Source organism: Neolamprologus multifasciatus, chromosome 16 (genome assembly GCF_963576455.1).
Source record: "Neolamprologus multifasciatus chromosome 16, fNeoMul1.2, whole genome shotgun sequence".
Lineage (NCBI taxonomy): Eukaryota > Metazoa > Chordata > Actinopteri > Cichliformes > Cichlidae > Neolamprologus > Neolamprologus multifasciatus.
The window spans coordinates 33,550,209-33,562,939 of record NC_140454.1 but is presented as its reverse complement, the minus strand read 5'-3'; the positions used below and the strand labels follow the sequence as shown (position 1 = coordinate 33,562,939).

At 42.0% G+C, this 12,731-nt stretch overlaps 1 protein-coding gene across 1 annotated transcript; it reads left to right on the top strand.

Annotated features, from left to right (window-relative positions):
* Positions 1–9,380: 9,380 nt before the first annotated feature.
* Positions 9,381–12,394, top strand: LOC146501139 (cyclin-dependent kinase 5 activator 1-like). The gene has a single exon (XM_085136068.1). The coding sequence runs from the start codon at positions 9,718–9,720 to the stop codon at positions 10,603–10,605; it is 888 nt and encodes a 295-aa protein (XP_084992194.1). The 5' UTR covers positions 9,381–9,717; the 3' UTR covers positions 10,606–12,394.
* The last annotated feature ends 337 nt before the right edge of the window (positions 12,395–12,731 follow it).

The window sequence follows — 12,731 nt, the reverse complement described above, 5'->3', positions numbered from 1 at the left end:
GCAGGCTCTTTTTACAAGTCTGCCGCATTCACAGTGACCCACCTGTCTGTGTGTGTGTGTGTGTGTGTGTGTGTGTGTGTGTGTGTGTGTGTCTGACTCTGTTTGTATTGAATGATCCCACCTGTCTCACGCTGCTCTCTTCAGATTGTATTCTCCACCTGTCAGTGTCAGCCGTGCTAATCCCTCTCACCAGCTCTGACAGGCACGTCTTCGATAAGAGACGACACATGATCCTTTTACTGTTTGATCTGACACACACACACACACACACACACACACACACACACACACCCTTCTCTCTGTGTCTTGCAAAGCAGGCCAAATACTGCATCGATCATTTCTTCCCTTTTTCCTCGTATCAGACTTTCCGCAGTTATTCTGTGCAGCTTTTCAAAACCAAATCATATTTAATACAGACATGTTTTATAACATGGTGAGGGCTGATGTGTGCTGGAGAAATCATTTTATAAGTAGAAAAAAATTTTCTTCTAGTGAAAGTTTATATAAGGATCTCTACATTTCTTGAATCAGTCATGTTAGATATGTCAATAAAGTACTATTTTTTTTTTTTCAAAAAAAAAAAAAAAAAAAAATACTATTTTTTGCAAGTTTTGAGCATAAAGACCTTTACTATTACTGTTAAGTCTAATTGTTGAATGTTGTCATTATGTTCTTAAATTTGTCAGGTCTGAGTTCAATAGGATCAACACATTCCTTTGTCTCTGACCACTGGCTGGAGAGGCTTTTACTGCAGATACATCCTATCTGGAAGATCTGTTTCTTGTGATGTTGCTTCCTGCTTTTATGATCCTTTTAATGAGCAGGAAGTCATGCATACAGAGACACACACTCTCACATGCATACAGATGTTTACACATACACACACATAGTGCCTTGTCTTAGAACCCTTTGGGGGGTTTTATGGTGGGCGTTGCTTTGCTGTGATGTGAATTGTAACAGTTTGTCAATAAATAGCTGCGAGGGAAGCTGCTCTTGGAAGGATTTTGGGCTGGAGACAGGTTAGGAGCTCCAAGAGCTCGTTCTTGACCAAAAACTTCCCTCGCTAGCGGGTTGAAGATGTTCTGTTATGTCTTGTTTTCTTCATGATGACTAAGTCTCTAAACTAGTGGGGCTTGTGGAAACACAGACCCAACATTTATATCTACAGCCTTTACATTAAAGCGTTGCATTTATATACAAATACCATGCAAACTTCATCTAAACTCGAAGGACTTAAAGCACTGCAGCATCTTCCTCCCGTGACTGCTGAGTGTTTTCCATCATCCTGCGTCTCCCTGTTCACTCCCTCAGTTCGCTGATGGGAGAATTCTGTCAATGAAGCAGATATTAGTCAGAGGTCTGGGAAACCTTCACTCCTCCGCTCTTCAGTTGTTCTGCCTGATCTGTCGTTCCACAGCTTCACAAGAACTAATTAAATGTTAGGATGAGTTGGTGAAGATGCCTGCTGACAGGAAATATCAGCAGCTGAGCCCTCCCTTCATGACAAACATCTCCACTCACAGACTGTCTATGTGCAGTCAGCTGGGTGTGACTGCCCTCTAGCGGTCAACTTTCACTTGTCCATGTAAAATTTGACAGAAACAGAGTTGTATGTTTTTGTTTTTATTTTTTTTTATGGCTGGCTGATGAAAAATATATCGTTCTGCTTCCAGAGCTGAAATATTTGAACATGAAAATACTGATTGAGAACCAGTCAAATTTATAATGTCTAACCTTAATTAAAATTCAAATTTTCTCTCTGCAAGTTCTGAATAAAGTGACTCTCATAATATATGCATTTTGTTACACACAGAAAATGGAATCAGGCTGAAAGAGATCGCTACACATATCTCCTACAGTTGCAACGACCCGCCACCAGGGGGCAGCCTTGCCACAGACAATGCAAAGACACTTAAAATATCTTCTTGCATAATCCTAAAACATGCACACAGCAGCTGAAATTCTTCATGATGTTTTACTCTTTATCCTTATCAGCTCAGGCAGTGGTAGACTTTGATTTGCAAAGCAACATAATACCAAGGACGAAAAGTTTGACACTGCTGTCACACAAATTTCACAGTGTACACAATTACATAAACAGTATGAATTTAAATGGGGGGAAAAAAATCATAGATGTGATAAAAACAAGCATTAGACGACGCTATAAGGGAAGATAGTATTTTGGACACACACATTTTTCCTCTGACTGGCTGTCCAGACTTTTGCTGTATCCAATATCAAATACTAAACACAGTGAACCGTTGTGCTGAAAGCAGGTGGACGAAGTTCTCTCACCTCTGAATGCTGCCCAGCTAAATTACTCATCAAATGTTGCATTCACCATCAGATGAGTAATCTGCAAGAGCGGCAGGGACAGAGAACAACTTCACATTAATGTGCGATTTTGTTTTTGTGCTGTTAGAGATAACAGTTGTACAGGGAATGATTGCTGTTGATTAATGTTATAAAACTGCCATTTGTTTCCTGTTTTTTGTTTTAACTGCAAACTTCATGTGACACTGCTGAGGAAGCATCACAAATCTCCACTGGGATGAATTAACTGGGATTCAGTGATTTTTTTTTATACATATATATATATATATATATATATTTTTTTTTTTTCCACCCACAGCTTCCTCTTTTTTGTCACCATGTATGACTCACCTTTCTCTCACCTCCCATTCCTGTTCTTTTCATGTCCTCCCCTACAGTTCTCACTCCTCCTTGGTAACTTAGACCTGAGCATTTTTTCAAAAGTGATTTTTGTATTTAGCATAAGCACATTTAGAGTTTCAATTGATACATTGTGAACTCATGGAGTGGTTTATCGAACAACTGAAATGCACAACAAACTTCAGAGTCATCTCCTGATGTTCTAGCTTTAATTCATTCTGAATCGTCCCATTATATTCACCGTTATATGTTCTTTACAAAAGGCAGAAAATATCGGGAACACAAATAAAGTATCCGTGGAACCCCAAACTAAGCCAAAAAAGTCAATATTTTAGCCTCACAGTCATGTTTACACAGAACCCTGTGAGCACCTCTGTAAAAGCAGAAATGTTTGCAGTTTGTGGCATCTTCTTAACACACACCTAAAAAAAGTTCCAGACCAGCAGTTTTCCCAGACGTGGACATCTCAGCGAATTCATCCCAAGGTCAGACGGCCATGAGCTCCACCTCAGACTCCACAGGCCTCCATTAGCTACGTGAATGCTTATGTTGCTCCGGATATACAAACAGCTTTTTGCTAAGAAGATCAGAGTACATATTTTGTAAGGTGATGATGTCTAAATGTTGCATTTAGTGGATAACAGAAGGCTGGAAAATAACTCGCTGGTCCCGTCTCAGTCTTGAAAAGATCCACTGGCCAATCCAGAAGCAAACGGGCACATTTGCTGATCTGGGGTCTTTTTCTGACAAACTTCTCTAACCTTCAATTTAAGGATGTTCCTGCTTACTAACTGATTTGCTTATTCCATAGATGTCTGATGTGTGTCTGTGTTAATGTGAAGCTCAGTGGCGTTGCAGCTAACCTCTGTGGGGTTTGTAAGAAAGGGTTTGTTAGTATTATTCGCCCCTCCATTAATTTTTTGTTGGTTTGTTTTTTTCTTTACCCATGTTCTAACATGAGAAGTTCTGTTTTGTATTCAGTGTAACCAGTTTTTGTGTTTCCCTTCTTTTTTCCTTTTTTCCATATACTGTATCCACAAACACTCAATAAAAATATTTTGAGTAAAAAGCACTGACTGGTTCTGCTCTGACATTCAGATGGTAGGGTCAGATTTTGGGGTAATCTTGTATAAATGCTTCAGGTGGTGGTTTAATGGTGTTGGGATATTTTCCTCTCAAATCATCTCAAACTAGTGTCTTTAACATGAGAATGAGTTCACTGTATTTAAACGTCCACAGTCACCAGATCTCAGTCCAGTCAAGCAGGTTTGGGATGTGGTGGAAAAGGAGACTCACGTCACAGACGTGGAGCTGATAACTCTCCAGCAACTGTGTGATGATGTCATGCTAATTTGGATCAAAATCTCTGAGGTATGTTTCGGGCACATTATTGAATCTGTGCCACGAAGGCAGAATGGGATACAGCTTGGCACCAGTGAGGTATACCGAATAAAGTGGTCAGCAGAATAAAAAGAAACATATATCGCATATGAAATTTTCTTCATTTCCAAATCTAAATTATATCACAGGGAATGCAGGTAAAGATATTGATAAATCTTTTAAAAGAAACTTCCCTCCCATCATCCAGCCGTTTCCTCCCAGCGCTCCGTCTCCTGTGATTCATGTTTATTTTTCACCTTTGTGAGTTGTTGCTTCATGTCTAATATGTTGAGATTATTCCTCTGGCACATCCTGTTTCAGTTTGTTTGATTTGTGATGAAAGCGTTTCTTTTGATCACCACCTGATTTATGATGTTTTGGATCAAACGTTGGGATGATCAAAAGCGACGGGTACGACGGGTTGCACTCTGCAGTTTTGGGACGTCACTCTCTTTGATCTTAATTTGTTAGGTTTGGTTATTTCCCTAATTCAGTCTTTTTTCTTGTCACTGCTGCTTCGGTGTAACAGAAAAACTTTATTGTTTGATTCTTGTTATACTGATACAGTAAATCTGGTGTTCTGAAGCTGGGAGAGCGGCTGCTTTGACAGACTGGAACTCCACTTAATGCTGGAAAATTAGGTCAGGACATTGTTGTACGTTAGCCTTTGTCACATGTAGCACATAATAAGTTTGTGTGTGTGGGGGGGGGGGGGAGGACTTGTAACTAGAGATGGCACGATACCACTTTTTTATGTCCGATACCGATACCGATATCATAAATTTGGATATCTGCCGATACCGATATGAATCCGATATAGTGTGTTTTTTAATCAATAAAACTGTTTTTTTTAATATCTTGCTGCATTTTGTATAAGTTTATACTCAAGTTTAAATAAATAACAACACTAAAGCTATTCTGTTATACCTGTATGTAAAAAATACACTGCGCCCAAAATATTTCATAGTTCAGCAATACCAATCTAATAAACTTAAACCTGCTCCATCCTTCCTATTCTGGTATTTTAAAGAGTACTTAGCAGAAATATTAAGCAACCTAGCTAATACGGTTGCAAACTCCCAGCAAAAAAAAATAGGGAACCACCCACATCCCCCACCTCATGATGCTTAATTGATGTAATCAAATTTAATTTGATGCAGGGGGAAAATGCACAGAAATAAATTATTTTTCAAGAATAATTAAATAGATTCAACATCTTTCTTCAACAGAACTGCAGACTGCACAGATGGTTCCCAAAGGAAAAAGTACTATAGCTTACTAGGGTATATTAGACTTAACAGTTACTATATGGACTAATGGACTTCTATACATTTTACATCAGATTAAAACTTTGGGTGTAAGAGTCAGATAATTATTTATTAAAAGCTCGACATTTTAAATGAGAATAAGAAAGAAAAGTATGTCTTTGTGCCCCCTTTTCCCTGTTCATGCCCTATCGGCCCCCCTGGCTACACTTTGCTAGATCTGCCCCTGCACAGTTACGTCAGCTGCGTAGAAAAAGATCCTGGTGTAGAAATAATATTAAATAAATTCTAACAACAGCTCATCAAGCTTAATAGTGCTGCTGATGTTCAGCCGCTGGTTTCCTCTTTCTGGTGCAAAGTGGGCCAAAAACTAAGAAGAGAGACGGACTCGCGACAGAAAAGCCGATCAGCTGATTATTGATCAGTTTCACGTTTGAAGTAGCAGCAAGAAGAGGCAGTCGCTCCATATATCGGTTGTTAAGCTTAACGTGGGAATGCTTTACAAACATTCAGAGATGAACTTACACACTTGCTTTACTTCTCTCTGGGAAAACTTCCTCGGAGATGAAATGCTGGTTTGCTGGCAGCCGCTCTATCACGTGACCACACGGCTCCAACTGCGGTTATGAGCCGAGTTACGCCGTGTAGCAAGTTTTGTGAGGTGCTTTTTTGATATTTAATGGATCGGATTACATTTTTTATTTCTCGCCGATATCCGATCCAGTAATTTGGGTCAGTATCGGACCGATACCGATACGTAATATCGGATCGGTCCATCTCTACTTGTAACAACAGTGATGTTAATTCAATTATACTTAAAGCTGCTGTTTTTCTAACTATGATGATGACATAGTAAGTACAGAGAAAATAGTACATTCAAATTAAGGATAAACATCGCCTCCAACTTCTTCTGCATTCTACACATACAAACAAGTGAAAGACAGCATATTTCATATATTTTGCAAAGGAGACCTCTGTAGGATACTTTAAACTTATGTTGATACCATGATGGTAAGTGGTATTTATGCTCTGAGCACTCAAATTCCTTTTTATTACAAACTGTGGCTCCACTACTTCATCACATTAACATGCAGACTGGAGTAGGAGGGGAATTGAACCACTGACCCGCTAATAAGTAGATGATCTGTGCTACCTCCTGAGCCACTGCCACCCGCTGACATGAATGCAGGCCAGATTATTTCACTGATTTTAATCATTGGAAGTGTAGAGTAACTGGTGCAAGAGCTTCTTTCACATTTTCCAAATCCTGTGTGTATCTGGAGTCAGTTTATTTGTGGAGAGAGAGATGGGTCACTTTATTAGGTACACCTTTTTTTTGTCCACATTGACATGACAGCATCACACCGTTTCTGCAGGTTTCTCAGCTGCACATCCACGATGCAAATCATTTCAAAGGTGCTGTGCTGGACTGAAATCTTCATCATTATGTTTAAGCAGCCAGTGTGAGACAGTTTGAGCTTTGAACTTTACACAGAAGACGGGTGAAGTGTGGTCATGAGGGGATGGACATGGTTAGCAACAATACCAATGTAGGCTGTGGCATTTGCATTATATCCAGTTGGTACAAAGGGAACCAAAACATGCCCTCACACTATTACGCCACCTGCAGCCTGAAGTGTTGATACAATACTAGAAGGATCCATGCTTTCATGTTGTTAACACCAAACCCTGGCTCTACCGTCTGAATGTCCCAGCAGAAACTGAGACTCAGACCAGGCAACGTTTCCCAATCTTCTGTTGTCCAGTTTTGGTGAGCTTGTGTGAATTGTTTCCTGTTATTAGCTGACAGGAATGACACCCAGCCTTCTGCTGCAGGCCATGTTTAAAGGTTTGATATGCCATGAAAGCACAGTAGGGCAGCAGATCACTGAACTTCTCAAAATAAAAGAAATATTGATATAAAAATTTAAAAAAAAAAAGAAAAAACTTAGTATGAATGACCTCAGAACATCAGGTTACAGTATTACAGGTCACATGTCATGTGTAGCTCTTCATAGTTTAACGGTACGACAAAGCAAGCTTTGAATATTCCACTACATTGGACATTCACTTCTATTTACGTGTGTTTACAGTTTAAGATGAATGGAAAGATCAGACTGTAGTCATGTAACCTGGTGAAGCTGTGCCAGTTCTGTAATTGGATAAGTCTCTTTGGATCCAGGGACATGTTACACACACACCTACAGTGGGTGTTTCCCATGAACTGCTGCTACATGAGGTCAGTAGCAATTCCTGCTTTACTAAAATAGCAACAATTGTAACTGCTTTGTAAGAAAACTCATTATTGCTTTGATTAGTGGGAGTTTTTTTCCTACCTTTCCAAGTGAAACAAATGCAGGTGGTGTTTTGTTCTGAAAACTTTGTCCGGGTGTCTGAAAAGACAACATTTAAAAACCATTCCAAGTTTAGGCTGGTTGTAACTGGCAGAAACTTTTGTACAGATTGTTTCCCAGCAGCTCTTTGGGGAACATTTGAATTTCTAGAATGTGAATGAGTGCTGTGTCGCTTCAGTTCATTTAAAAACAGCCAGAATGCACGTCAGGTGCTCGTGTGTCTGCACAAAGTTTTATAGAATTTTTATTTGTGTTTCAAAGTTTTTTGGGCATGTGTCAGCTGTTCCCAGAAAAACTGGTCAAAAATCCCTCTCACACTTTTTGATTTTAAACAACGATCGCTGTGCTATTCAGAGTCACTAAGAGCAAAAGCATGCAGTAAGAGTTCCTGGTCTACAGGCTTGTGTCTGCCAGTTGAGCATATTTAATGCTCCATACAAATACAGAAACATCACTTTGAAAGTTAGGCTTAGCTTAGCATATTACTCACTGAGTCTAAATTAAAGCTCTGATGGAAAAATAGGAAACGATTTGGCAGAACAGCTTTTAACCTCTGATCAGGTGAAAGTAGCTCGCATCATCTTCTGCCTAAAAACTGCAGAGCTTCCACAGAATGAGTGGATTAGTGAAGGCTCGGGGTTTAAAATCTGCAGCAGCTGTTGATTTTCACATGCTGCTGCTTATTATTTCAGGAGAATTTGTAAACAAAAAATCTAAATGTAGAGAAAAGATAAGATTCCAGCAAACATCTCAAGATTACTCTAGTGCTTCCCAAACACCTTCACCTTCTACACCTATGTCCCAAATCCCAACCTATGTTTTCAAGAACACAACTGCAACCAGCCCTGGCCCTTAACTCACACCTTACATTTTAAAACTGAGTTTTGGGTTGTAGCGACTTCCACAGTCGCTAGAGGCCTGTGACGGAGCCCGCCTATTTGCCTGACGCGCTGCCAACTTTACGCAATAATGCGAGAGGTGGAATTGTTTGCTTGTTTATTATATTCCTGTTTACAGAGTAATGTCATCGGCTCCTGATTCAGACTCTTAAAACATCACAGGCTCTAATGCAACAAGGCGAAACATGTTGTGCAGCGGTCAACAAAAACTACGGCTACCCTGCCCTCCTCTCTCTCAAAATCAAAAACAACTAAATGACAGACTGACAACGCCCTCTTAATGTCACCGCTAGCACCCACGTGACTCCATTACACATCACCATAGCAACCAAACAAATGAAAACCCAGTGATCATCAAAAAAATTCAATACATTTAATTATGGCTCCTGCATGGGTCATGTAACATTAATCCAATGTAATTTTTTTCTGCACATTTCAAAAACTTCCAAAACAAAGATAAATATCTTGTCTGCAGCCGGAGTGTGCCTGAGGCGAGACTGTTTTAAGAAAACAGAAAGGTCAAAGGTTGGTTTGTTTTGTACCCCACTGCAGCCCTGGCTCTGGGAGCATTTCGTCAGCTTTCATTAGTAGTCAGTGTAAAATTGTGTTGTGTTCCGGGGAGGCTCAGGTCAGATGCAGACGACCTGATTTATAAATAACCTCGCTTTCCCAAAGTAACCAGACTGGTGGAGAACAGCACTTGAACCAGATCAGTCAGTGTCGCTGCTATCAATGGCAACCGAGACCTAAAAACAACAGCCCTGGTGATTGGACCGTTGGTTGACTTTCTGATTGGCTGTCCCGACGGTCAGTCAGAGGCTGAACCTGCTGGTTCGTTTAAGCCTGAGATTTACGCATAGCCACAAATCTTCGCTCCTCTCACAGACGGGATCGTGCCGCAGCGTCTCCGCGCGCGGCACTGAGAGAGCATCTGCTGGGACAGAATTTCACACAACAGCAGAAGAAGAACAAAAACGCGCAGTCCTCCTTCATCTCCTCCGTGGAGCGACCAGACGTTACACGTAAGCGTGTAAATGGAGTTTCAGTCGCTGTCGTGACTGCTGTTCGCCGCCTCTCACTCTGCTCGACGTTCTGCGTTCAAGCCGCAGCAGCATCCAAACCTCCGCAACTCTCCACCGCGCAGACATGGGAACCGTTCTCTCTATATCTCCCGCGACCAAGAAGGCGTCGATCATGGATGCCGAGGTCGCAGGAGACGGAGGGAAAAACGACAAGAGCCTCAAGCGCCACTCAATGTTCGTGTCTCTGTCCTGGAAGAAGCTGGTGGCTAGTTCGGCCAAGAAGAGCGCAAAGAAGGTGACCCCGAACCCGCTGCCCACTCGAGAGCTGCCGTCCAGCCAGGTGGCTCAGCTCAACAGCGAAAACGTGAGGAAAACGCACCAGACCGAAGAGAAGAAACCGAAAGCGCCCATCCCCGTCCCGGTGCCCACGGTCCCCACGCAGAACAGCGAGTCTGTCGTGCAGAACGGGAGGCTATCCTCGGTCCAGAAGCAGCCCAGCAGCGTGTCTCTGGTGTCACCCAGGCGGATAGTCATCCAGGCTTCAACCGGCGAGCTGCTTCGCTGTTTGGGGGACTTCTTGTGCCGCAGGTGTTTCAAACTGAAAGAGTTAAACAGCGGAGAGGTGATCCTCTGGTTCCGAAACATTGACCGGACTCTTTTGCTCCAGGGCTGGCAGGACCAAGGCTTCATCACGCCGGCCAACGTGGTGTTCGTGTACCTGCTGTGCGAAGACACGATATCGGACAGCACCGACAGCCCAGCCGAGCTGCAGGGCACCTTTCAGACTTGCCTCTACCTCGCCTACTCCTACATGGGCAACGAGATCTCCTATCCGCTCAAGCCGTTCATGAACGAGACGAACAACGACGTTTTCTGGGAGACATCGCTCCGGATCATCAACAGGATGAGTGCCAAAATGCTTCAGCTGAATGCAGACCCACACTTTTTCACCGAGGTTTTCCAGGATCTCAAAAACCAGCGCGACTGCAGCGAGTCGAACCTGGACCGCTGACATGGAAGCGAACAGACACTGGTCTAAGATGAATGTAAAGAAATCACACAGCTGTGGTTCTGGACGGAAAGGCCAACCTGGAAGGATTCTCCTGGCTGGGCTGAAATAGGCTCTCATGATGTTACACAACTTCAGTGTGGTGTTTAGGCTACAGTTTAAGAAATCTCATAAATGCATGCCAGTAGTAATATTGTCCCTCTTTTGTCTTGTCTCTTGGGTGACGCAGGGGTTGGCACTTGAATTTCCATTTCATTCAAGATTAGCCTATATTGTGAGTTAGTGAATGGATGTGGTTCCAGGCAGGACCGGAATAGATGTCTGAGCCGAGTTAAGAGGTGGAGCTGTCCGAGGTGCTGACCTGTGCAGCCATTTCTACTCCATCCCTGCTCTTCAGTCACTTTTCCACAACAGAGCCAAGCTTGGCTTAGAGGACCAAAATCAGCCCAGTACACTTTCAGCACATAAGCCTAAGCCTTGTAAGCACAGCCAGTATATACTGTGCTTTTTAAACATGTCAGTCAGCTGATAAGTAAGCTGCTGAACATGCATACCAGTAGGTTAAAACACATTGCTTAGAATAACTGTAGATACGAGTCTGTAAGGAACATCGTTTCAATCTGTACACAAAAGGTCCACCTGCAGAAAAACAAACACCACCACCATACTTCATGTGTGACTTTTTAACATCTGGTTGGCATGCAGCCGTTTTCAGTTCCTCATGAAATGAACAGCAGTCTCAGTTGTGATTGTGTAGTAATGTAACTGTACAAAGGCTTTTGCTTCAAGTGGAACATGAGGACAAGGGGCAGAGGTGCCCCACATGAATGTGATATGTTGCACTAAAAGAGCCCCTGAGTGGGCATGCAAGGCCTCTTTTGTGCATTGCTTTCCTGTGTTGGCCACTGCGATGGACTGCTTTGCAACACATTGCAGAGGTCAACTGAAGACTGAATCGATTGTGCAGGTTTTCTTTGGTTTTTTTCAGGAGATTTTTTTTGTTGAATCTCATAAGTGCCAACTAATGAATGGCCTGAAACTCTGTGGTTTACATGTACATAACCCATGCTTTTGCTCTTTCCCCCCCCCCCCCCCCCCCTCTACCTGTTTTGAAGGTCGGTATGTACAATGTAGTTTGAGCAAAAACAAATAGAGCTTAATGATCAAAAGATATTTCGTCCTGTGCTGTAACTGTGCTGTTCGCCTCCATTCGCTGGCTTCAGTTCACTTTCAGTGCAGTCGATTCAGGATTCTTCAAAGTACAAATATTTAATGTAAAGATCTCATTACGGAGCGACAGGAGAGTATACTTTGCACACGTGTCATTGCAGTTTCTATAAGTTAACTCTGAAACCAAACCTACAGCTCAGTCCTGACATGGTCCTTCTGGGTGATCATTGTGATGTGGTGTTGTGAATCCATTGCTTGGAAAGTGAATTAAAATGCTGCTATTTTGCACAGCTGTGAACAAACCTTTGATGTTTTTGCACAGTGCTAATGATAATGGTGATGTACCAGTGCTTCTTCTCAGGCGCTGGAGTGTTTGCCATTATGTTTGCAGTTACTGTGACCAGCTCTTGCTCTAGGATGATCTTCTGTGGAAAAAAAATCTTTTGTACAGCTAATTTTTCCTAAATGTCATCGAGGAAAGTGTTATTTACGTGTGTGTGTGTGTGTGTTGTCTGTGGAGATGTACCACAGCTGCACTCACTCTCTCTTACATGTTAATAAAAGGTCAGTATAGTAATTGTTTATGGTGACCATGTTGAAATAAATCCAGACTTATTAGGGATCTCGTCTTTCTTGCAGTGTTTTTATTTATATATGTATCATTTTTCAATGATGTGTGCATAATACTCAGCGCAGTATATATCCACACATGCTTGCTGAGTCTGTTTGTACAAACCTTGCAGCTTCTTGCAGGAGTAATTGGGCAGCCTCTTATCCATGCAGACCACCCACTAATCCTTGATTTGCAGGGAACCCTTGAGACATGGTTATGCAATAGGAAAAAAGTCCATGACGAATATGCTTACTGGGATGTGTCGGGATGTTATCATAGGTTGCCATGAGACTGAAACTCATGAGAGTTTATTGGTTGCCATGAAACTAGAATTCAGATAGAGGTG